This window comes from Physeter macrocephalus, chromosome 16 (assembly GCF_002837175.3).
Source record: "Physeter macrocephalus isolate SW-GA chromosome 16, ASM283717v5, whole genome shotgun sequence".
In the NCBI taxonomy this organism is placed as follows: Eukaryota; Metazoa; Chordata; class Mammalia; order Artiodactyla; family Physeteridae; genus Physeter; species Physeter macrocephalus.
In genome coordinates, this window is record NC_041229.1 from 88,300,816 (window position 1) to 88,326,974 (window position 26,159).

Consider the following 26,159-nt stretch of genomic DNA (forward strand, 5'->3'; position numbering starts at 1 on the left):
GCTGGGCCCGTGAGCCATGGCCTCTGAGCCTGCGCGTCCGGAGCCTGTGCCCCGCAACAGGAGAGGCCACGACAGTGAGAGGCCCACGTACCGCAAAAAAAAAAAAAAAAACAGGCCCAGTATAATCTTTACTATTCTTTAAGATTATTAATCTTTATTATTAATAATAATCTTATTATTTAAGTTTAATAATAATCTTAAAGATTATCTTAATAATCTTTAAGATTATTAAATAATAATCTTTAATCCACATGGGAAGGCTTCTAAAACAAACGGGATTCCTCAAATGGGAAAAGAGATAATTAGGTGGGCAGAAGGTAGTAAGGCACAATTCCCATATACTCTGCTTTGACGGTAAAATTGGGGCCAGTATACAGAGGGGCTTTGAACAAGAGGAGCTGGGCTCCGGTGAGAAGACAAGCAAGAGGGGAGAGGATGATGTCTTTAGGTGAGAAGGTCGTTAGAAGTTGCATCTTGGATTTGGCCAGTACTTGGAAGAGAGGCCTTGGGGAGTCTGTGAACATTGGAGTGGCTTAAAGCTCCCCTTGGCTGTTGAGAGGGGAGAGAAGAGGTGCTAGTCTGGGGGCTGCCAGGAGGACCCCTGGATGCTTCAGGCTGCCCTCTTTGCCATACTTAATCTCCTTGGCAATTCCTTGAATTTTATGCAATTATTTGAATATTTTTGTTGGACTTTCCTGCAATTTTATGAAGCTAAATGGAAAAATGAGTCTTGAAGTTGATAACCACAGATCTTAATATAATTGAGAGAAGGATGGAAATCAGTGGGTATGCTGATATGGCCACTCTTCAGCCTCATTGGACTGAGGTTATTATACATTCAGTTGTTAAGGAGAGAACATGTAGGTACCAAATGCTGCAAATATATCGCCTGAAGACTCACTCTGCAAATGAGGTGTAATTAGGGATTTTATCATCCTTTTTGGCTCTGTGAGAACAGAACTCCCCCTGATATCACGTAAGTGTCTAGATCCACATGGGTATGTGTTTTCAGGAACCTATTATGGATGAAATTGGGTGACTTCCAAGTAGAGTAGGCCGGAAATGGCAGGAGACAGGTTTAGGGAACCATTGGGGGAAGGGATGGAAGGCAGGGGTAGATGCTGGAAAAGTGGAAACATCCAGCAACTCGGTGGCCACAAGAAGTAAAGACTGAGGTGGGAGGTCTGAGAAATATTTGTTAGACTAGGAAAGCAACAGGCGACCTTTCTAGGAGGCTGTTTCACAGCTATAAGGAAGACAAAAATAACCATCATGGTAACAACAGCTAATATTTTTAAGCATTTGTGTGCCAGGCATTGTTCAACAGTTCGGAGCGGTTGGTTCTCAGAGTGTGGTCCCTGGACGTGCATCTTCAGCATCACCTGAGAATGTGTCAGAAAAGCAAATTCTCAGGCCCCACCTCAGATTAACTGAGTCAGGAACTGAGGGGACTGCGGCCCAGCAGCCTGTGTTTTAGCAAGTCCTCTGTGATTCTCATGTGTGCTCAAGTCTGAGAACTGCTCTAAGCATCCTTCCTGCACTAAGTCATGTATTCCTCCTGACAGCTGATGAGGAAAATTTCATTATTATCGTTTAGCACAAACTGCAGCTGAACCTGGGTAAAGGAAGGTTATCCACAATCATGCAGCTAGTAAAAGGTAGAGCAGAGATCAAACCCAGGCCATCTGGCCACAGAAGAAAATCTTTTGGATTATACTTTAAATGTTAAAAATGCCCTGAAGATATTCCCTGAAAACCCCAGAGAAGAGAAATTTCAGTGCTTTTAAATTTTATTTTACTTTATTTTTTTAGTATCCAGCAAAACACACATGGGACTATTTTCCTGCTTCCTTGTAAAATAACTTTGAAAAAAGCCCCAATTCACCCTTTTAGTGAATTTTACCCTTTTACCAGTGAACTGGTGCTAAATGAAGATTAAACTTGTACCAAGTTTCAAATTTTCTTCATTCCCCATCTGGGGCTTTCTCTCTGGTCTCATCACACACACACACATACCCCAGGACTGGTTTATTAAGAACTCTCTGGTCCTGGGGGTGAGTTGTGTTTATAAGACTTTTTGTTGCTTATCTAGGAAGGCATCCAGGTTCACAGGAAATGTAGACATCCTAAGAGATGATGGCTCTATTTTCAGAGTTACAGAAGGGAAAAAAAATGGAGGTGGCCCATGATTTCCATCACTGGCTTGGTGCCAACAACAGCAACTTTTGCAGACATTGCTGTCCCTGGAAACAAATGCCTAGAATGGAATTATTGGTTAATACAAGTTCTCAGTAGGCAGAGTGACATGCTGCCAGACACCTCTGGGATGGGAAAGAATGTCTCATTTGGGAATAGCATCCACCTGGGAGCCAGGTGTATGCCTTGCCAGACATCACATATGGTAGTGGAGAGGGAGACCCCAGGAAAGTGCTTTTGGAGAGGTGGAAGTTGAGAAGCTAGTAGCAGGATTGGGCAGCAGCAATGACCCAGCTGGATGGAAGCTTTGGTGGAACCCAGTTACATGACCTGAAATTGCCAAGCCAGCTGCCCCCAGTATCTGAACCGAATGGATCTCATCTACTTTCCCTTGTGGGCAAGGGCATTGAGAACCTCTCCAGCTCATAGGGCAGAAGAGAGTGATGCCTAAAAGCACCAGCCTTTCTGCCAGGAAGGTCTGGATCCCAGTCCTTGCTAGAACGCTTACTGGCTGTGTGACTGTAGGCATGTTACTTAACCTCTCTGAACCTCAGTCTTCTTAGTGGTAATCTAGTTGTAATCATAGTACCTACTTCAAAAGGTTGATGCAGTTACTAGATGAGATGACGTATATCAAGTGCTTTGTACAAAAAGTGAGCAGTGAATGAATGATAGCTGTTCACCTTAGTATTTTTTTAATCATTGTTGAAGTAAACCGGAGTATCCTGGGGGAAAGATTTGGGCTTTGGATTCCAGCCAACCTGGGTGCAAATTCTGGTCTCACATTTGCTAGTTGCTTCTCTGGACCTCAGTTTCTTCATCTATATAAAGGGGATAAGTTTGTGGCAAAGGTAAAGTGAGATAATGCATGAGAAGGGTATAATACAGTGCCTGACAAAGAGTAAAAACCAATAAAAAACTCCACCGTCATTCTTTGTATTCTCATTATTATCATCACTGCTAAAGCATTAGAAGCGACAGGTGGCTAGCAGCCTTAAGCATTTACAGAATTCCTACCTTGTGTGGGAATAGCATCATTCTCCTCACCGCCTAGCTTGTTGGTTCCCCATTTTCCTGAGTCCTTCTGGCCGGGTCGAGGAGGAGCCTGCTTGACTGGAGATGCATGTGGTTGACATTGACAAGCCCTGCACTACAGCGGCCCACCCTCTCCTCTGCCTTCCTCGCCTCGTCCTGCCCACCCTCCGAGATTACCCAGGATGAGCTCGGTCTTTCCAACCCACTGAAGGCTGCATGGTTTTGGATGCCTTTCCACAGACATCCTTGTTTTTTTGCATTTTTCCTATGAGCCTTGTTCTTCTGTTGGCAGCCCATTTTCGATGTCTTAATAAAAACAGATAGGTCAGCTGTTTTTTTTACTTCCGGATGCTCTGCCACTTCCTTAGAGTGCTGTGTATTCCCCATCCAAGTTCATTTATGGGGGCTGCATTTAAGTGACAATGGGCCCATTTCCTAGGTGGCTGCTATTGAATGTGACTAGTAATGTTAGCTAGTTATGTTAACTAGTAATGTTAACTTGTAATGTTTTTTGGCTTGAAGCCTTTGGGCTGGGGAGGTGATGCGGTTGGTACCATCAGGCAGGGAGCGGGACAAGAGAAAAGTCAGGATCTTCTCCAGCTCTGTTCCCATACATTTTCTCAGCACCTTCTAGAGTCAGGCGTTTGTCTGGGGCTGGGAATACTGGCAGGTGAGGCCAGAGGGAACAGACACTTCGAAAGACAAACAATGCAAGATAGCTGTCAAAATCGAGGCTGGTTTTCTTTTCTTTTTTCTTTCTTTTTTTTTTAGGTCTCAGCAGCCTTAAGCCCCACAGATGGCCAGTTGGCGTGTCCTTAGGTGAAGTGACCAGCAGACAGGGTGGGCTTCGTAATTTGCAGGGCCCAGTGCAGATTGCAAATGTGGCTCCCACCAGGGTGAGGAAGGCACTCCCCTTCCCACGGACCCGTGGCCACAACCCGTCGTGGACACGGGGCCCCCAAGAGATTGTAACCTTCATGATCTCGGTACATAGCTCAGGGGTGGTTGAGAGGCCCCCAGCTGAGTCATCGGCACTCAAGCCAGAGCTCTGCCAGCCCAGGGCAGGGACGGGGGGCTGCCACCAGGCCTCTCCCCAAGATGCCACAGAGCACCAGGGCCTGAAAACCCCTCCTGGGGTGACTGTAGAAGGCAGGACCATGAGTGAGCTGAGGCTGAGCCCCTGGGATGTGTTCCGTTTCCCCAGCAGGCTTCGCTTCCAAAACACAGATTCAAAGCTAAAACTATTAAGAAGTGAAGATGGCAGCTGCAGAGCATTAAACCCCAAGCATGAGGCCCTTCAGAGCACCAGGCCCTCAGGATTACAGGGCCCTTTGGGGCATAGGGGGCCTGTGTGACTACAGATTCCAAGGGGAGAAAATGATTGGCTCAGTTTGAGGCCCAGGTGGGGTGGAGGGAAGGCACCAAGCCAATCAGCTAAGCGGAAGATGCAGGCTGGATTCAAATGGTTCGAGCATGCAAGATGGGGCACAGCACCACTGCGTTGGTAGCGGGCGATCCTCCAGAGAAGCGGGGCTGTGAGCCAGGCTGGCCCAAAAGATCCTAACTCACTTAGCACGTGCCAAATAAAAGATGGAGACCGTACTTCTAGCTGCAGTTTATTCAACTGTAAAATAAGAGCAAAATCTACAAAGCGTAGGGGTATAAACATTTCAAGACGCTTTTGAAAGGTGCTTTAGCTTCCTGGAAAATATGTCCACCTAAAAATTATTGAAACTGTATGTGACCAATTGATTTGGACCACAGGGCTGGGGAGAGGGGAGAATGACTAGATGATTCTTAAGGCCCCTTTTAAGTTTTTGTTACTGTTATTTGGTCTAAGCTACAGAATTTCTATGCCGTGTATCATGAGAAATTTTAAAATGAACGTTTTCCATTTCTCCATAGCACACAAATAACTTCTTCTCCTTGAAAAAAAAATTTTTTTTTGCCCCAAGTGTCTCTTTGAAGGGGGAAGACATAGAAAAGAGGAGGAAGGAGAACCTAGGCCACTTTTTAAAGTTTCTCTCTTAAGATGCAAAGTAGTTTTTATCAAATGAAAATAAATGCCATTTGTAAAATAAGAGCAAGATGTACAAATGCATAGGGGTATTAGAATTTTAAGGACCTATATCACTTTCTCTCCTCTTACAAATATTCTATGTCTTATCTTGATTTCTTAAAACCAAAGAATGGTCTGTAGCATCAAAACAGGCAATATTTATTAGCTCAATATTTATATACTCAATATTTATTAGCTTCTACTATGTTCTAGGCACTGTTCTCCGATCCAGGAGGACTTAATTAAGTGGTCCTCAATCCTAAGGACCTAAAATCCTAACACGTGGGATATAGGGTTTGAATTAATTTCCGTTATTAACTCATGATATAACCTGGACTAGGCTTTTATTTCTCTCAGTGCCTTGGTTAGCCCCCCCACACCTTTAAAATGTAGATAATTACAGTGATGGAACAAAATTATGAAGCCTGCATCATAGGGAGGAGTATCTCTTACATTTGTAGGCGCATCTCAGAAACATGAAATTAAGGAGGGTTTGTAGATGTTTTGGAAGAAGGCTGAGGTGTCAGTGTTGGCAGTAGAGGTGGTGACAGAGAACAATGCATCAGGAGTCCTTGCACGGAGTGCCAAGGGGACTCCCTGAGGCCCTCATCTGGGCCAGTGAAAGGGACCCGGGCAGACACTTCAGACCTCAATTGGGATTTTTGCTCAGAACCATTCAGGGGGAGTGACTGCCATCTGGAAACACCTCCACCATCCATTCCTGCCCAGCTCAGCTGGCACAAAGTCTTGATTTGGATCGTTTCAGTTTGGTGCTGTGGTGTTTTCTTGCTGCAGGGATTCGTGTGCTTGGCTAGAAGGTAGAGAACACAGAGTTTCACCTTAAGTACTTGTCTGTTCCATGATTCCTAGTAAAGGAATTGATTTTTTTTTTTTCCTTTAACAGAGTTGGTAGACTCCTATAGGATGTCACTCTAACTTTGAGTTGGGGTTCCATCTTGAAACTAAATGGTGGCCAATTACTTTTTAAATTAGGTTATAGCTTGTGAATTTTAATAGGATCTATAAAATTTGGTGTATATGTATTAGTCACAGGAATGTGATAGTACCTTTGATCAAGTACTTTAATATATTTGATGCAGGTCCATTCATTACTGACTCTCTTTACCTCCCACTCCTTTTGTGAAGATAGTTGGGCTAAAAGAGCAACTCTTGTCATCACTACCCATTTCCACTAATTACTGGGAACATAAAACACCGTGTGTGTTTGTGTGTGTGTGTGTGTGTGTGTGTGTGTGTATTTATAATGATTAATTATTGTAAGAACTTTATGATATTGCTGTTGTGGTGCCATTTTGTAGATGAGGGACTCATGACTCAGGGAAATGAAGTCCAAGATCACACAGCTAGAAAGTAGCTGAGCTGGGACTTGAACCCCTGTCCTTTACCTCCCACTCCTTTTGTGAAGATAGTTGGGCTAAAAGAGCAACTCTTGTCATCACTACCCATTTCCACTAATTACTGGGAACATAAAACACCGTGTGTGTTTGTGTGTGTGTGTGTGTGTGTGTGTGTGTGTATTTATAATGATTAATTATTGTAAGAACTTTATGATATTGCTGTTGTGGTGCCATTTTGTAGATGAGGGACTCACGACTCAGGGAAATGAAGTCCAAGATCACACAGCTAGAAAGTAGCTGAGCTGGGACTTGAATCCCTGTCTGATGTCCAGGTTCTTTCTTCTCTGCCATGTATGCTCTCATCATCACTGTAACAGGGTTTTAGGGTTTTTATAAAAGAGAGTACTAAGAAATGCATTAGGTTTTGGGTAGGATATATACCACTGTGTACCCCCTACCCTATAAGCAGAGGCCTTTGCTAATCTACAGATGTGAGGTGAGTGGGGAGGCATCCTTACTCTCTGAGCTTCTGTGACCTTTGGAGAGGCTGCCCGCGTCGTGTGGGACCAGCTGTAGCCTTCTGAGGGAAGGAGGGGTCTGGGTGGGAAGACTTGCTGGAAGGCAGCAAAGCAGAGCGGGCAGAACATGGCTTGTGGAGCTAGGAAGACCAGCTCTGTGTCCTGTGTTCCAGCCTCTTCCCCGACCATCAGTAAAGTCAGGGTAATGGCACCAACTTGACCGGACTATTGGGAGGGTCAGAATTAGATGAGCTGAAGAATATAAACCCTCTGATACATGCAAAACACTCAGCAATTGTTAGTTGTAATTGCAAAGGGACTTCCTCTTACTCCCTCTTTCCACAACTTTCCCACACACACGCTCACTGACGGACACACACTCACTGCTGCTTAAAATCTTGCAGGCAGTCTCTTTCATGCTAGCGTGAGAGATTTATCATTTTTATAAAAAATCATTTTTTTAAAAAAAATCCATTATTTCTGCATAATTTCCCATTGCCTCCATGCTCCCTTTTCTGAGTTTTACATGAAGGGCTTGAAGGACATTGGGTGTCTACCCTAGTCCTTCCAGAGAATTCAGCCAAGCTCGGGGCAGCCCATTCCCTGGTCGGAGGGATGGGGATGACACTTGGGTTTGGCTCTCATCTCCTTCCTTTGCTTCGGGCTGCCTCACTGATGCCTCCAGAAGCCTCGGCCTTCCTAGAGGATAGAAGGCTTCTTCAGCCTGGAGGCATGAGTAGTGCCTGAGTGCCTGGAACCCTGTGCCCTCGCCCCCTGGGAGTGGATCTGGGTTTGTCACGCAGTGAAGTAGCCCAACTCTGTGTCCTTTGTTCTCTTTCGGCAGAACCAGCTTCTAGCAAAAGGACTGCTGTTTGTGGAGGAGAAGATTAAGCTGTGTGAAGGCAAGTACAAGGAAGCCCCCATCCACGGCCCTCTGACTCAGCCTTTGATGCTTGGACAGCTGGAATGCTTCTGTCCGAGAGAGGCAGGCTGCAAGCGCGTGCACCACCCCGGCTGCCCCTTCTCCAGCTAGGGGGCAGCATTTCCGCCTGAGTTAGCCACGCCCAGCAGTGCAAGTCAGACTGGGTTTGGGGAACTGAGGGGGAATTAGGGTGGCCTCTTTGGAGACCCCGTTAAGGGGGGTTTTCATGGGATGCATGCTGGTGGTCTCCTTGGAGGGGACAACTTATACTGCAGATCCTGCCGTGCTGTTCCCTCTGGTTTGATCCAGGCTATTTCCTATTGGCCTTTGTATAGTACTGTTTCTTGAGGTGGTGCATGTCAGGAGGCCAGCGCACTTGAGGGACAGGAGGCTAAGCAGGCACCTACTCAATGGGGGGGGGTGATTTAATGAACAAAGAAAAATCTCCCAGCCTTAAAAAGATGTTAGAGCCAAGCTGACAGGATAGAAAGGCACTGAATGGATCTGGGAGGTGGCCAAAGGCAAGAGTCGGCCGACCCCATGACTCCACCAACGGCTGATCTCAGCTCCCATCAATGTGGATCCTGATGCAGCTTACCACCTACTTCTTGGGTGACTTTTGGCAAGTTTCTCGTTTCTTTGAGCCTTGGTTTTTTAAAATAATTTTTAAAATGATAAAATGGGACTAGGGATCGTAGGGAGTATAACTGGCGTAGCTCCGTACCTGGCACATAGTAGGTAAGCAAACTGGTTCCTTCTTTTTTTTTTTTTTTCCTATTCCAGCCTAGAGACCTCCATCTGTAGGTCAAGTTTACTTCTAGATTCAGACTTATCAGGCAGTAGGTCATTCCTTTTTTCTTCTCCTTCCCTGGGAGAGACACTTGTGTCCAGTGAAGTGTCTCCTAGAAAGACAAAGTAGGAAGAAAACTGAGAAATTGACACTGGAAGGTCCCAGCACACGGTGAGTGCTCACCAAACCTTTGGAAAATGAGAGCTTTGAAATGAACCTCTGTCTATTCAAGAACTGACTGAACCTGCAGCCTTGTTTCCCTCAAATGCAGCTACGTTGAGATTTTTTCAACCTTAGAGATACCCAGTAACCCGAGGCCTTGTTTTTGAGTGACTGGCATTGACAAGAGCTTCGTGGCCCTTTTGCACGTTGGAGTGAGGCTGGTACACCAGTGTGAAAGGTGGCTGCCTGCCCGGTCTCCGGCCACGTCGTGGTAGGTCCTTTGGAGTTATTCCGTGCTCCTGGACATGCGGAAGGCCAGCATTATGAAAGAGATGCTGAGCAAAACCAGAGCGTCAAGGACCCTTAAAAGGGAAAGTGGACTGTCTGTCACCCAAGTGACACTTAACATAGCTACGTTCAGAGTGAAAACTCAGGCGCAGAGCTAGACGGGATAAACAAAGGGCATCCAAGGTTCTGTGTTTCTGCCCCAAAGCACGACTAGAGAGCAGTGGGCCGGGATGTTCTTGCTGGGTCCCTTCTTGTCCTGGGGACTGGGTGGCAAGGTTCTTCCTGCACAGTGAAGGGGCAGGTGGGAACCTGTAAGGGTCTTTCACATCTTTAACCGGAACATCTCTACTTTTTCATTTTGTGTGTTATAACTCCAAGAAAGATTTTATTTGGATAAAAGGATTCTTTTGCTATAAAATAGAGTTTTGGATCCATCCTATCACTGAACAACCTTTACTTTATTGACCTGGCTTGTACACATCCACTCTACCTGACAGCTGCAGAAGGGACAGAGGTAGCCCCTCATTATGTGGTGCTCTTCCGTGGACAGAATATGCCTTGTTACTTTGCGTAATCTTTTCTAGAGCTTTAGTGACCTTGGCTTTAAAGAAGTTTCTCATACCTATTCTATATACCTCTGGTGATCTAAACTTCTATGGCAACTAGAGGACAATTTTTATAGGACAGTCATCTAGAACCTCCCATCCCAACCCCTTTCATCTTTGCAGGGGGCTAAGGCCTTGACTTGTGGGCTGTTCTTGGAGATGGAGTCACCTCCTCCCTTTAACTCTTTCTTCCCGGGGCTACTCGGTTTTGTTAGCCTGTGTCTCTCTGATGTTCTTCTCTGAACACTTTCCAAAACCTCCACTCCTCTCTGAAATTTGCAGCAGGCAGTTAGACCCAGGTTCCCAGGAGTGGCGCCTTCCTGCTGCCAGGTTGAAGGATGACTGCATTGCTGATGAGTATTCCATCTTGGAGGTGAAGGGGAGTAAGTAGGCACCAGCACTGAGGAGCAGGCTTCTCTGTCACTTCCTTCCAGTCGGGAGGGCCTCTGCTTGTCTTTGTGATGGAAGACTTAGGATAAGGGCCATCAATAAAGGAGCTGGCATAGCCTTTTCTCCTTTGAGATACACTGTCCAGGAGTTGGGATTCACCTTGGTTTTAGGCACCAGGATGCCCTAACATTTCAGACCATCCTCTTGACTTCCCGACCTCTTCCCTGCAGTGAACTAGCCTACCTTTGAAAAGAGAGTGGTGATTGATGCATTCATTCAAACATTTATTATCTACTTTTTTTTTTTTTTTTTTTTTTTTTTGGCTGCGTCGGGTCTTCGTTGCTGTGCGCGGGCTTTCTCTAGTTGCGGCGAGCAGGGGCTACTCTTTGTTGCGGTGAGTGGGCTTCTCATTGCAGTGGCTTCTCTTGTTGCAGAGCATGGGCTGCAGGCGCACAGGCTTCAGTAGTTGTGGCATACGGGCTCAGTAGTTGTGGCTCGCTGGCTCGAGAGTGCAGGCTCGGTAGTCGTGGTGCACGGGCTTAGTTGCTCCATGGCATGTGAGATCTTCCCGGACCAGGGCTCGAACCCGTATACCCTGCATTGGCAGGCGGATTCTTAACCACTGCACCACCGGGGAAGTCCCTGATTATCTACTGTTTACCAGGTACTTTGCTAGGTGCTGGGGACACAGTGGTGAACAAAACTTCATAGGATTACGGGTCCTCGAGGCCCTCAGTACCTGGTAGTGGAGACAGGTATTAATCAGATCACCATCAGATATAAAACCCCACTGGGACAAGTACTAAGAATACAATCCATAATAGGGGGATCTGGCCAGTGGGGGAGACTTTCTTGTGGAAGTAATGCTGGAGTTGAAAACATTAAGATAAACAGATGTACGTTAGGCCAAGAGAGGAGAGCGAGAAGAGTCTAGCCAAAGGAACTAGCACGTGCAAAGGCCCTGTGGCATGGAGGGGGCATGGTGAGCATGAGGGGCTGAAATAAAAGTCACATACAAGGGGAATACGGAAGAGGATGAAGACACAGAAGAAGGAAGCAGACTCTCCCCAGCCAGGTTGCCTATGCTGTGGTTTCTTTACGTAAGAGCGAAGGAAAGCGTTGGAGCTAGCTATTAAGTCCTGCTCTGTCCTATCCCATATTTGGGTTAAAAGGTAACCTCCTTCCACTCACCAGCCCTAGTATCTGCAAAAACCTATGCGCTCAATACTTGCCATTCATTCATGTCAAGATTTCCGAACATTGATTTACTGATGTGTCTGGCTAAGTGCTAGAAATAGAATGGTGAGCAGGACAGACAGGGCTGGGGCCCTCACTCCCATTCTAGTGGAGGAGACAGAGAAAGAAGTGAATGAGTGATTCCAACAACGCGTAATTAGCACACGCTGAGGGAAAGTAGACGGTGGTGTGGATTTGCGTTTCTCTCCAGTGTATTTCACTCTGACCTTTCAAAATCTGCACAGCTTTGGCCCTGCTAGCTATTAGTCATGCCCTCGTTCTGTTTTCTTTCCCAGACACTGCTTTTCTTGTCCATTAAATTAATAGATGGACAACACTAAATGAATCTTTCAAGATCAGTTCCGTGGAACTGGCCGTGCATTGCCAGACGCATCTCTCAGGGTCTAATCTTGGCTGACCCAGTTTCCCTGCCTCAGCTGAGCAGAGATAGTGCCCAGTCAGCTCTGTTATCTAGGTCATTGAACAGCAGCCACCGTGCAGGCTCTGCTCTGCCAGTGCCTGCCTTTCCTGCAGGTGCAAAGTCCCTAGGGGAACAGCCTTCCGGTGGCACTGGGTGACCTATGTCCATCTAGCCTGGGGGTGGCGCTTGGCCAGGGCTCGGGCTTCCTGATCCGGGGGATGAGGGTAGGCATAGCATCAGGAGGTGGGTCCTGTGTTTTGCAGGTGACTGTTCAGAGAATAATGCCCTGCCGGTTACAGTGGGTGGAGGTGATAGTTTCTAAGCCCTCTTTCCGTCTCTCTCAAGTGACAGCTCAAATCTAGACTGAAAAGCCAGTGTCTTAGTGATTATGAAAAACAAAATAATTTAGAACTGTGCACATGATCTTTCTGGATTATATGGGCAAGAGCACGGGTTCTGGAATCCCAGCTTGGCCTTCTGCCTGTGTGACTTTGAGCCCAGATACCTGGCCTGTCTGAGCTGTAAAATGGGGTAATGGCGTCGTCTACTCATGAGATAGCTTATAGATCAATAATCTAGCACAGGGCCTGATAACGTTGTAACCATTCTCGTGACGATAGCAGTTATGGCGTGCTTTTCAAAATTCAGCTCCCTTTTCTGGATTAAGGGAGAGAAGGCATATTTGCATATTTTTGGTCGAGTTTTCCCATCCAATCCCATGTTTACTGTAGTAACACTTCTGGATCAAAAGTAGGTAATGAGCTTCCTCTCACGACCATCCCATGCTCCATTTGACGCGGAACTGTTTCCTGGCCTCTCCCGCAAGTAATGACCGTTCTTTTCTTTCTTTCTCCCCTCCCATCTTCTCGCCCTCATGTAGGTGAAAATCGCATTGAGGTTCTGGCTGAAGTCTGGGACCACTTCTTCACTGAGACTCTCCCCACCCTGCAGGCAATATTCTATCCAGTTCAGGTCAGTCTCACTGGGAACATCCTCCTGCCGGTCTGGCCAGTCTGTCTTATTCCTTGGCCTTTGCCCCCTGGGGCCTGCCAGCGAATGGGGGAAAACCAGGGGATTGGGCGCTGCCTGAGCTGGCTCAGGACCTCGGACATCTTTGGAAGGCCGCTCTGTTCTATATTCAGCATCTAACCTCAAGCGACCAGCAGTGCCTGCATACCTAGCAATTTGTAGGCGCTCTCTTCCCTCTTGGTTTTGAGTATGTCTGTATATTCTTGGAGTGGTTTGTTTCTTCTTACCTTTCAGAAGTAGGGAAGATGGGGGAAGGAGACTTTTTCTTTCCTTTTCTTTCTTTTCTCCGCCCCCTTCTTTGAAGCACAATTTTCCGGCACGTTTTCTGTGGCTCCCAAATTGTGGGAAAGGGACAATGTTCCTTGCCCTTAGTAAGGGATTCCTGAATACGAGAAGGCCCGTGATGTCGCAGAAAGAACTGGGGACCTGGAATCAGTAGCTGGGTTTGGGCAAACTCATTTCCTGCTTCTGGGCACAGCTCTGTTTCATCTCCTGCAGAATGAGGAATTTAGAGTAAAACCGAGTAGCATCTCTTGTGCTTCTTATTCTGTGAGCTCAGCTCATTCTACCACATGCGTTGGTTTCCCTCTACCTTCCCGAAGGGGCTAATAGCAGGACTGGTCAGTGCCTGGTCAGAACGGACCGCGCCTCAGGCAGACTGACCAATAAATATTCTTCTCCAAAATATATGTCTCTGTCACACGCTTATGCTGCTATGTGCTCATGAGCGCTTCTCCCACTGCGGTTAAGACATCATATCTAATCAGGTTCGTTGAAGTGCAGGCGCGGGCGCTGCAATGATACAGCCATCAGCAAAGGTAGGAGTTACCTTGTACCAGAGGTAAGGGCCCACGTGCTTCGTTTGCTCTGCGTGGTATTTTAAAGGAAGTTGGAATTCTTTTAAATGCATGTCAAATATTTAAAAATTGGGAGGTTATGCCTTCAGGGTCCGTTTCCCAATTCAGGTTTGCCCCTAACAATTCCAGTAGAAGGGTCTGGCCTGCAGCACACTGCTCCTTTCATCTGGTCCTCAGCTCCACCCTGCACCCCTGGGAGAGAATTCGAAGCATTTATGTGGATGGTTCACTCCCTGTGTCCACGGACTTCTCCCTTCACTGCAATACTCACTCCTCGGCCAACAGTGGGTCTCAAGAAGACACACCAGGGAGGTAGGGTTGCCAGATTTCGCAAATCAAAATTCAGGATGCTGAGTTAAAGTTCAGATAAACAATGAATAATGCAGTATTTGGGATATACTTATGCTAAAAAACGATTCAAATTTAACTGGACAGCCTCTGCTTTATTTGGCAGTCCTACTGGAGAGGGGGTGTAGACCTAGGTCCCCCTTAGGACCACTTGGGCAGGGAACTCCAAGGTGCGGATACCCGGATGGATTTAGAATGGTGAGGGAGGGATCTGAGTGGGCATGTGGCCCCGTACAGTCGTTGGAGGGCCAAGAAGGGGCCCTCTTAGCCTCAAATCCAGGCAGGAGACCAGTTGCGTGAGTCTGAGGATGATACTGTCCTGCTTCTCTTGAAAAATTCTAAGATCTGGCAAGAGTTGCTATTGCCCCTGTCTGCCCGTCCCCCCCACAATTTCCCAAGTGCTGCTGCTGGTCCAGACACCCCACTCTGAGAACCCCTGAGTTAAGGACTCTTAGTACTGGTAGTAACACCCCCAGAGGTGTCTGTTAGTCCAGCTGGGTCCTTCTCACAACTCGCTGTGTAAGTGTCTGTGTGAGACCTGCTTCCTCACTGGACAATGTGTTTGCGCGTCCACTGTGTTCAAGGGTGTGGAACTCTGCCTGCCTTTTTCCGTCTTGTAAAGTGCAAGGAGTCCCGGCGATGAAGCGAGGGCACAGATACCTACGAGATAGAAAGTCAGTGCCGAGTGCTGGGATGTGGTGCAAAGAATAGAAACTGTAGGACCTTGGGAAAAGTGGGGGGACCACTGTCATTGGAGGTGGTTGGGGAAGGCAGTCAAGGAGTGGTTAAACTGAGCCTGTGAAGCATGGGGGGCGTGTATCTCTTGGGACTCGAGGGTAGGGGGATATGCGGGGATGGCAAAACCATTCTTGCCCATGTTTCTGTAAAACCCTAAGGAGTTGCAGGAAGTGCAAAACTTCCTTAAACCTTGGTCGATGTGAGGGATGGGAAGCTATGTCGTCTTTGGGATGATTCTCTAGTGATACCTCACCTCTGCCAAGGAGATTTTTGTTGTGTGCTGTATGTATATGTGCAAAGGAGAGCCCAGGACATGGGCCCTCCTTTTCCCTTTCTCTTTTGGGAAACTTTAGGAGCTCTAAAATCAAATAGTTGAAGATTGAGATCCAGCTCTATCTTGGGTAAATTCCTGTCACTCTGGGTGTAGGGTTTTTCATCCGTGGAGCGGATTTTAGAGTAGTATCTATCTCAGAGGTGGTCGTGAGGATTAAATGTGCCATTTACATCTAGGATATTGAGAATCAAGCCTGGCACATGGTCAGAGCTTAGTAAGGGTCAGCTCTTAACGATGATTAGTTACTGTTTTCATCCTCTGCCCCCAGCCTACATGGTTGAACAAGTCCCTTTCTTCTACTTTCCCAGTGATTTTTCTTCCTACGTTTCTTGCATTTGCAGAAGAGTCTAACAGGTCCTATGTTTCCTTCTTTGCCCGGCATATGATAGGTGAGCAAGTACTGAGTGGGTGAAGCTGAGGAAGCAGCCTTCACTGTAGGGAGGCGCTGTTGACCTTCCCTCTCGTTCCTCCTCATCTTCCTCCTTCCTGACCACTAGCACACCGCGGCCCCCATTGTACGTGTCTTGTATCACCTTTGGGTCATCTAGGCAGGTTGAGTCACACCTTATCTGAAGTATAATTGATTTACAATATTAGTTTACAATAGTGTACAGCCTAGTGATTCAATGTTTTTATAGATTATACTCCATTTAAAGTTATTGTAAAATATTGGCTATATTCCATGTGCTGTACGATATATCCTTGTATCTTATTTATTTTATACCTAGTAGTTTGTACCTCTTCATCCCCTACCCCTGTGTTACCCCTGCCCTCTTCCCTCTCCCCACTGGTAACCACTACTTTGTTCTCTGTATCTATGAGTCCATTTCTGTTTTGTTATATTCATTAGTTTGTTTTATGTTTTAGATTCCACATATAAGTGATAAGGTACAACATTTGTCTTTATCTGTCTGACTTATTTCACTAAGCGTAATACCCTCCAGTCTCATCCATGTTGTTACAAATGGCAAAACTTCATTCCTTTTTATGACTGAGTAGTATTCCTTTGTGTGTGTGTGTGTGTGTGTGTGTGTGTGTGTGTGTGTATTTATATACACACACCACACCTTCTTTATCCAGCGATCTGTCTATGACATTTAGGTTGTGTTCACATCTTGGCTATTGTAAATAACGGTGCTATGGACATTGGGGTGCATGGATCTTTTCGAATCAGCGAGTCACACCTTATCGTAAACGAAGCTTTTGTTCTGAAGGACAGGGGCCAAGTGTTTGACTGTTTGACAGCCCCCCGGGCCTTGCAGACACCTCGTTCCCCTCAGCCATCCATTTGTTTTGCTGGGCCCCACGTGGTTGGTGGCAGATCCTGCCAGCTCTCTTCACCTCCCGACGCTGCTTCTCTCCTGCCAGGGCCAGGAGCTGACCATCCGCCAGATCTCCCTGCTGGGCTTCCGCGACCTGGTCCTGCTGAAGGTGAAGCTGCATGACTTGCTGCTGCTGGCCCAGCCCCAGCTGCCCTCGTCCATCGTCCAGATGTTGCTCATCCTGCAGGTGAGGCCGGGCGGAGACATCACCGCAGGTTGAGGGGGAAAGGGCCCTGTGGCCAGAGCACCCTGGCTCAGTTTAGTGTCCTTTAGTGTCATCGGTCACGTTCCAGTTCATTTGTCCATTTGCTGTACGTCCACTGTGCACCGTCAAGGTCCCTGGCGCTGTGCTGGGTGCTGGGATCCCGGCGGGGGCAAGAGGGGCACTGTCCCGTCCTTCAGGGAGTGGACACACTTCTCCCCCATCCTGTCATGTCAGGGAGCCTCGAGTTGTAATTTACGACCAGAACCCACTGCATCCCAGCTCAAGCCAGACCGGGAACCCACAGGAAAGGTCCTCAGGGGCTACAGCCACAAGTGAGACCACGTCAGGCCACAAAGCTGCCAGCCTCTCTCCACTTACTGGTCTCTACTCGTATCTGGTCCACCTGGCTTCTCTCTGACGCTGCCTCTCCTGGCCCTCTTGGACTTGGTCTCTCTCTCTCTCTGCAGAGTTGCATTCAGTGCTTTGGTTTGCACCGACACACGTGGCATCCCACGGCTTGCATGTTTCCACCAAGAGATGACCCAGGTGGCTGCCTAGCATCTCTTAATCCCAATTCTAAATCAACGACAGGAAGATGAGCTAACCCTGGCTGGTTCCCGGCTACCTGCCAGGCATGGGCCAAGCACTTAAAGTGTGTTGCTTTCTGAATCAAATAATCCAAACCTTATGAGCTGGACACTATTGTTAGTGCCATCTTACAGATGAGGGGACTGAAACCCAGGAAGTTTATGTGTTTGCCTGAGGTCCCGCAGCACGAGGTAGCAAGATTTAGAACGGTGTACACTCAGGGGAAAGACTGATTGGCCCAGCTCGGGCTACATGACTCCCCTTTGCGCAACTGGCTACGACCTTCAGTAGGATCACATAGAATAACATGGCGTCCGGGAGCCCAGTTCTGTGGATAGGGGTGCACAATTCCAAGAAACAAGGCTTGTGGCCTAAGGACATCCCCAAAAAGGTGGCTGCTGTGCCTCTCCGACCTCAGTACCAAGTTCAGATGCTGCAGCCTCAGCTCTGAGCCCGTCCTCCGGGAAGACAGTTTCATTCTTGGTCAGGCTGGTGAGGATCTCTGGCTGCCGTCTCGGTAGGGGTGGAACGTCAGCTGTGGAACCCCCGATCTCTCCCGCCCCACCAGCTGCTGTTTTCTTCCGGTTCTCTAGCTGGGCTGTTGTTCTGGGCCTTCTTCCCCTTTCCTGAGGTCAGAGAGGAGGAAGAGTTACCGAACGGAACGAGAGGGGGTGTCATTGGCTAGAATACCAGGTCAAGTATTTTTATGAAAAGGAAGGAGAAGGAATGGGGATAGAAAAGTATGCGTATGCAGCTCAGGTCTGTGAAGCATAAAATAGGGCTTGGGTCCTGAAGAAGGAGTCTAGAAAAGGAGGCCTTTGGGATTCGGAGAGGAAGATTAGGAAAGGCAAGTTGGGCTTCCACACTTCCATTTCCATTTATATTCTGGGAAGTCGGGCAAGGAAACAGTCTCAGTTTTCCCATTTCACAGATGAGATGGAGGCTCAGAGAGGTAGGCAGACTAACTGAAGGTCACGTACTGATTTGTAAGAGAGCTGGATTTGTCACCCATTCTTCAGCTCTTGCTCTTTGTACCTTCCCACCTAGCCTCTCCCGGCTACCACTGCCTCCCCTCCCGCAGTCTCCCAGGGTACTTGGAGACGCCCCATGAGCTTCTGAGATGGTCTCTTTAACACAGGACATTTGGCATCATTTCCCCGAGGGCCTCCTGGGACTGGTTCCCTGGTCCATGTTCTTCTACGCTCTGGGAGCTAGGAAGCCAGAGGCAGGAGTGTGACAGTGACAAAGGCAGGTTTTTCCCCAGTCCAGGTCCAGCTCCTTGGGTGGCGGGGGCGGCAGCTTCTGGATCTGAATGGAACGTGCGGGTTGTACTACCCTGGGACCATTCCCGCTGCAGGAAATTTAGGCCCCAGTAGTTAGAATTGCTCTGCTCTCCCTGGGCCCCTACTTTCCACAGCGCCATGAGATCTGGGGCTGCTTGTTCCCTGCCTAACTCATATGGAGAAAAGAGCCATTTCTCAGGCCATCTCTCCCTTTTCCAGTGCTTTTCCAAAATGTCCCTGAACAAACCCCTCCCTCCCCAAAATATACAAGGGGTTCAAACTTTCCTGCTGTGGGCCGTGAGCTCCTGTCCTTAGGCTGTCCAGGAAGAGGCTGAGCCAGAGATTTTGACCACTGTGGAGATCTGGTTCCCCCTGGCAGGGGCAGACAGGTCTGAGACCATCCTAGAATGGTCCCTTCCTAGGGGACCTGCCAAGCCAAGCAGGTGTGCTCCCTGCCGGGCCGGCCCCCAGGGCCCCCAGTCTCAGCAGGGCCCTGTGCTTGGTTTAATTCTCTCCTGTCGCCATCGGGAAACTCTTAACGATTTTTGAGCCAGGAACCCCACGTTTTCCTCTTGCACTGGGCCTTGCAGATACGTAGCCTGTCCAGCAGCCAGGCCAAGGGCTGAGGGCAGCTCCCTCCTAGAGGGCTGTCTGCAAGTCAAGTTCTCAGCCCAGGGAGAAAACCATCCAGCTCCGAATCAATGCATTTGTTAGTTAAGCATTTTCCTTCCACCTCCTTCCTCTTTTCCTTATTCTGTCATCCCTCTCTGTTTAGTGCTTAGGAATTGTAGAGGGGGAGAGGCTTAGGGAGAGAAGGCAGATGAGAAATATCAAGGCATTAAAAAAATGAGAAAAAAAAGTTTCCTCAGCTCTGAAACCCAACCAAGGTGGTTTTGGGGCTGAAACTGGTCCACTTTTGAGGCCGGGGGTGGGTCTCTGGGAGCATGAATAAGGCTCCCCTCTCCCTTCTACTGCCTGGAGGATCCCCTTCCGTTTGGGCAGATTTGTGTGGGAAGCATCTTATTTCCACCGCTGGCCTTTCCCAATGCTTCAGCTTCTGCTAAGCAGTATTGGAACGTGGGGGCGTGAAAAACCACCGAGTCGTCTCCCCATCGTCACCCCCTTCAAGCGCCAGGCAGCCCCACTTGCATTTTCTCTTCATTTCTTTTCCAGGCCCTTCCCAGCCCTAACTCCCAAGTCTTCTGCACCATAGCCCCATCCTCAGCCTCCTCTGTGTTTCCTTAAGCTTCCCCCTCCCTCCCACTACCCCCAGCCACCTCCTTCTCGCGGTGATGGAGCTGATGAGGGACCACGTCAGACAGTTTCCTTGGGGGCTTACGCCTCACCCAGCGACCTCCAGCCTGTAGGACTGGCCCTCCCCGCCTCACGGCCCAGCCTCCAAACCTCCAGTGCAGTGGAGAGTTTTCACTTTTCAAGCGAGGGCGATGTACGATCTATTCCGTGTTGAGGGTTTGATGGGACAGCCCTGTGGGCTGAGCATGGCCCCCGCGGAGCCTTGTCTCTGCTCCCCTGCGGCCCCTCAACGTGAGCATGTGGCTTCCAGGCCTTGCCAGCGAGAAACTGAATTCCCTTGGAGTTTGCTGGTTTTCTAGAAAACCTTGGTGACTTTCTGGCTCCTTTTAGCTCTGAGGACTCCTGTCGCGCTGGGCTTTTGAACCGATCCTTCATCTTGGTGCTAAATGTGTGTCTAGTTCCACAATGACACTCCCTTTCTTCTACTGTGCTGGACTTCTCCATATTCGGTCCCCCTTTCTTTTCTAGCTAATTAACAAGGGGCAGTAAGATGGGCTTGGAGCCAGACAGCTTGTGTTCCAGTCCCAGGTTTTTGCTACTTTCCGAACAGCTGTGTCTCCCTGGGCAAGTTACATGAGCTTTCTGGGTCTTACTTTCCTCATGTGTAAAAGGCAGATGATGAGGGTGTTGGAAGGCCTCTGTGCTCTGATAGCCGTGAAGTGCTTATGTAAAGCGCCTGTGTGCCAGGTGCGAAACAGTCATTGTGACAGTGAGGGTGGGAGTGCTATGGTTGGAACCATTCACACCTCAGCCCTGGAGCTGGGGTGGGGACAGTTCCCAGGGGCCCTGCATCGGGGCGGGGTCCAACCGCAGAGGTCACGGTGCTCTCCGTGTGCAGCGCAGCCGCCGGTCACCGCCACCCATGACAAGTGCCTGAGGCTTCGGTCCTGGCTGTCCTTCATTTCAGCCACAAGGATGTGGCCTGTCTTGAATATAGTAGGAGGGCAGTCAGAATCAGCTGGCCATCGTGACTTTGACTGACCTTTGTCTCTCTTGGGTGTTTATTTCCAGAGTGTTCACGAGCCCACAGGCCCAAGCGAGGGTTATTTGCAGCTGGAGGAGCTGGTGAAGCAGGTCGTTTCTCCTTTCCTCGGCATCAGCGAGGACCGCGGCGTCTCAGGCCCCACGTACGCACTGGGTAAGGGGCACGGCTCTCAAGCTGCCAGGAGCCTCCGTGGCAATGGTACCAGCTATGTTTTCCCGAGCCCCGATTATACGCCAAGCCCTTTGCTTCCCACGTGGGTCGTGCAAATCTCTGCATGTCCGTCGCTCATGTTTCCCGCTGGCCTGTGTCTCGGTAACCTCCCCTCTTGGCAATTCCTCCCAAGGCACTGTTACCGTACTTCCGTGGTGGCGCTTGTTTGGTCCGCATCTTTGATCGGTGGCTTTGATCTTTTTCGGTGTCTGCGATATTAATTTTCCTGCATCTCGTACCAGAAACTGCCTTACTGCACCCCATCCCCCCATGAGTGGAAAAACCACCAGTGATGAATTTCCCTTTGAAAGCAGCTCAGAATGTAAAGCCAGCTCATTGTGTGTGTGGCTGGAGATACAGCTGCTGGCTGCCCACTACATTTCTGTAGTTACCGCCAGGGCCTTCACACCAAGGACAGGGGCTCCTGGACTGGGGGACAGATCCCGTTATGGCCTTTTTCAGTGGCTGTAAAGCTAGCATACAGGCTCTGTACTAGGGTCTGTTCCTTCTCTCAGTGAGACCACGGCCTAGATGGGAAAATAGCTACAGAATATCATAAAAGATATGGCTCAGTTACCCTCTGAAATGAAAATCCCCCAAATGCATGAACTTTGGGTTTGCGGTTCTAGCTCCAGCATCCAGAATGGTGCCTGGCATACAGTAGGCACTCAAAAAAAAATATTTGTTAGATGGTTGGGCGGCGTCTGTACCTGGGGCTGGGGTGACCAGCAACCATACACAGGTGCAGAGGTGGAAAGGGATTCCTCAAATTTGGAACCGTTTGCCCCCTCTTCTTGCTTGAATGGAGACCTAGCTGAGCTTGAGACCTAGCTGAGCTTCGAAGAAAAGAGGGGAGGAGCAGCCTCCTGCAGGCTTCCCGCCCCTTCCTGGGCCTCAGGACTGCAGAAAAAGGCAGGGCCGGCCACAGCATTCAGGCCCCCTTTATGCTTCTCTGGAGACACCAGGATAACCACAGCCACCACAGATCCGAGGGTGCTGGCCCGAGCCTGGTCCTCCACACTCCCCCCTTCTCTCCCTCCCTCCCTCATTCCACCCGGCTAAAGGAAAACAGTCCCCTGCCCTCCCTGTGAGGAGGCCTGGGCGCCACCTTCCTGCTTTGGCCCGGCAACTGGCCCCCGAATTTTTCGGGCAGGTGTCAAGATGCCAGCGGGTTAGCCAGGCCGTGGCACGGACCCCACCATCCGCTGGGCCCAGAGCCAGGAACAAGAATAGATTTGGAAGTTTTTTCAGTGAGGACTTGCTCTAAGAAGGGATACCTTCAACTTTTCGGCTATAATAAGACTAAAACATACTTTCATCAAATTATAAACCAAAGGCCTGAGGTTTTATTCTTATACCAAGGACAATCCTTTTCTCTGGAGCGTTGTCACAGTAGGGGCAGAGAGGGAAGGAAATGACCTTCTTTTGATTATTTTTTTATTATATAATTATTTCAGCAAATGTGTACTGAGACCCTGTCCCTGGCACCTTGTGAGGTGCTGCAGGTATATCTGTGACAAAACTGACCCACCCCTGCCCTCTGGGATGCAGGGTCTGGTGAGGAAGTCACAAGCAATAGACGATGGCTCATCAGTGTACGAGTGCTCTGAGTGGGGAAGTCCAGGGCCCACGGCAGGAGGACTTCACCTGGACTGGGAAATCAGGGAGGACTCCCTGGAGGAAGTGGTATCTGCAGTGGGACCTGGAGGATGAATATAAGTTAGCTGAGTAAACGGCAAAGGAAGACTGTCTCAGGCAAAGGGAAGGATCTTTGGGAGGGTTTTGGAGTTGGGGGGAGGAGGGCGGGGAGCAGGAGGGTGAAGCATTGGAGGAACTGAGAGGGCCTTAGAGTTGTAGAGTGGCTGATTGATGGCAGGGGAAACCCCGGGACACAGACCGCATCCTGGGCACTGTGTGGGTGGGCTGGACACCACCTTCCCACGCACAGGGGAGGCAAATGAAGGTCAAGGTCGCTTGGCTATTGGAGACAGGCTTCCAAAGCCCCGAGCTGTTTGCAGTTTACCAGCTTTTCCCCACACTCCACCCGCACCCCACCCACCCCGTCAACTCCTAGGAGGTGACTGATTTCACTGAGGGACAGCGGAGGAGCTGGTCCTTCCCTCTCAGTTGTCGACTGAAAAAAATACACAACCTGAAAGTTGAGAATTATGTTTTATTCGACGGACAAACTGAGGACTTAAGTGCAGAAGACAGCCTCTCAGAGAGCTCTGAGGGACTGTTCCAACGACGTAAGGGAGGAGCCAGGATATGTAGAAGTTTTTGCAACAAAGACCAGGTAGTCAGAACATTGAAAGAATACTGTTAAAGAAAAACAGACATCTCAAGTCAGCGAGTTTTGTGCTTTTCTGCATACGGGAAGATGCAAGAGTCTGGGCTCATTGAAATCATTCCTTTGATACCCACCTTAACTCTCTAGGGCCAGTATCCTGCTTTTCTCCATCCTGAATCCCCTCTGGGGGCAGCTTCTGTGGCTGATGGCTTGATGGCCACAACCCCTTTGTTTACTGACACGCCAGGCAACGTTCTTTGTCCACACACTCCTTAGCCCAAGAGGTATCCGAGGCCGACATGTCATCCCAAACCCCTGGATACCAAAAAGCTAACAAGGCCATGAAGGTGCCCTTCCTTATCGAGGACACCCCTTTCTAGATAAAGAGAGGAGTCTCTGGGCCTCAGTCTTCCCCTCAGTCAGTTGGAGGCAATGACATTTCTCCTGCCTGTGGAAGAGGCAGCTGCCTGTTATGACGACCGGCTGAGGGGAAGACCGAGGAGATGCAGTGGACGCGAGAGATCCCTGGACCTTCGGGATGGCTTTGCCACATCCGCTCTGGGCGTGACTCGGTGGGAGGGGTCCAGGGCAGCCGGGACTGTCATCTCCAAAGCCACCCCTTATCAAATGCTCGTCACCTTCCAGGCCCTGAGCAAGGGCTTGGCATGCAATCATCCTCACGGACTGCTGCGAGGGTGCCTGCTCTCGTGACCTCAGACTCAGCGTTGGGAAGAAACGTCCCCCGGGTCACATGGGGTAGGTGACCAGAGCCAGAGAAGTGGTTTTCCAGGGGGCTCCCCACTGCACCCGCGTGCCCACACAGGTTGATCTGGGGACTCAAGGGCAGGCCCTCTTCCTGCTGGCCAGGCCGATGGGTCTGAGAGTTAAGCCTCACCCTGCAGGTGTGCAAGGCTCCCTTCAGAGAGAAAAGATGAGTCCAAGGCCGTGGTGGAGTGAGTGTGTGTGTGTGTGTGTGTGTGTGTGTGTGTGTCCTCCCTGCCAAAGCTGTCACTTTTCTCGGGTAGACGGAGTGTGGGGATGAGAAGGAAGATAATGAAAGCTTAAAAAAAACCCAAGAAAACAAAAACAACCAGGCTGATTTGTCAGAGGCCAGGCCCGTGTTTCTACCTTTCTGGTTTCCCAAGTTTCCAGGCTGCTGCCCTGGCCTGGGTAGTGCTCGGTTTCTCCCACATGGAAGCCTGGCCTCCCACCCATGTCTCCCCATTGTGGCCTCCCTCAGGGGGAGGGCCCTTTTCCTCGACTGTAACTCGTCCCCGTGACCGGTGGGCATGCATGGGCTTTCGGGTGCCGGGGCCTGAAGAGGGACGCCCAGCGTGGACGTGGTGGGCAGGGGTCACAATGCCTGCCTTATGGGGGCCGCGCCGGTGGGGCCCAGAGGGCGAGCCTGGGAGATCAAAGGCCTGGGAACTGAGTCCCCAGGAAAGGACCGCCTCCTCCAGGCTTTGCTTCTCTCTGGGGGCTTGAAAGGAGCTGCCATGTCTGGCTCCGGAGCAGGGGGATGAATGCCAGGGCTCAGCGGGGCGCCTGGGGAGTGAGCGGGGAACAAAGGCTCCCCTCGCCGTACCCCATGTAACAGGCAGGAGGAGGCAGGGCCCAGCCCCTCTCCCTGCTCCAAGGGCCCCCTTGCAGGGGAGGGACCAGTTTTTAGGCCCCAGGGGAGATCCACAGCTTAGTCAGTCCCTTAATGGAAATTTCCTTGTCCGAGGAGTGGCAGGGCCCAGCTTTCCCTGATGCAAATAAGAAAAAGAGGGAAAAGAGAGCAAGCAGCCACAGTGTGGGGAGGCCGCTATCAGCTCCAGGCCTCTACTCTTCAGTTTTAAGTCCTCCCAAGGGGCCCTAGCGGGGTCTGACCTCGCCGGGGACACAGCTTGGCGTATACTTGTCCTGGGGGTGGCTCTGGAATCTGGTGGGAGCTTCGTAAGGACACACTGTCTGCCCAGGGGACTCACACAGCCCAGCGGCCCCTGTGGTCTCGGCTGTGCCCACACCCAGTCTTGGGAGCCAAAACATTCCACCCAGAAAGCAGGAGGAAGAGCTGGAGGCCTCTCAGTCAGCGTCAGGGAACAGCCCTAAGGAGAGAGGTGAGGCCAGCCGCAGAAGGAGCTGGGCCCTGGAAACCACAAGGGCTGGGCTTCGGCTGTGTGCCCTGGAGTAAGTTACTTAACGTCTCTGAGCTGCAGAGGGCCGAGCACAGAGGAGGAAGAAGACGCCCTGTCTCAGGGCAGGGCCCAGGCAGAGCTGCCACCTGCTGTATTATGGGCCCCAGATAGAATGGCCTGGGGCCTGTGGAATCACCCCAGGTGAGGAGTTGTGTGTGCCTCTCCTTCCCTTCTCTGGACCACAGACCGCATTCCGGCCCTTGCCATGGTGTGTAGTCATGGCCTGGTTATTTGTTGGTCTCCCCCTTAGACCGGAAGCTCGTTGCCTGTGGCTCACCCGTATCCCAGGCCTGGCACAGACCTCTCCTCCGAGGGAGGGAATAAATGAACCGCCAGCTGGGGTGCAGTCTGTCCGTCCCTCTCAAAGGAGCAGGCCCATCTAGAACGACCCCTCTTCATGACTCCTCCTCTGAAGCCCCAGAGTGCTCTGTGCGTAGCCCTGCCCTGCCATTTGACACTGATTTGTGTGCAGGCCTCCCAGAGGTCAGGAGCAAGG

General features: G+C 49.8%; 1 protein-coding gene across 1 annotated transcript in view; it reads left to right on the top strand.

The window, feature by feature from the left end:
* Window positions 1–26,159, top strand: part of PRR5L (proline rich 5 like) — a 72,002-nt gene that overhangs the window by 40,248 nt on the left and 5,595 nt on the right. The window contains exons 5-8 of the mRNA XM_007106873.3: window positions 8,011–8,068; window positions 12,861–12,952; window positions 16,655–16,795; window positions 21,010–21,136. Of these exons, the coding sequence (XP_007106935.1) occupies window positions 8,011–8,068; window positions 12,861–12,952; window positions 16,655–16,795; window positions 21,010–21,136 (418 nt within the window). The remainder of the gene's footprint in view (window positions 1–8,010; window positions 8,069–12,860; window positions 12,953–16,654; window positions 16,796–21,009; window positions 21,137–26,159) is intronic.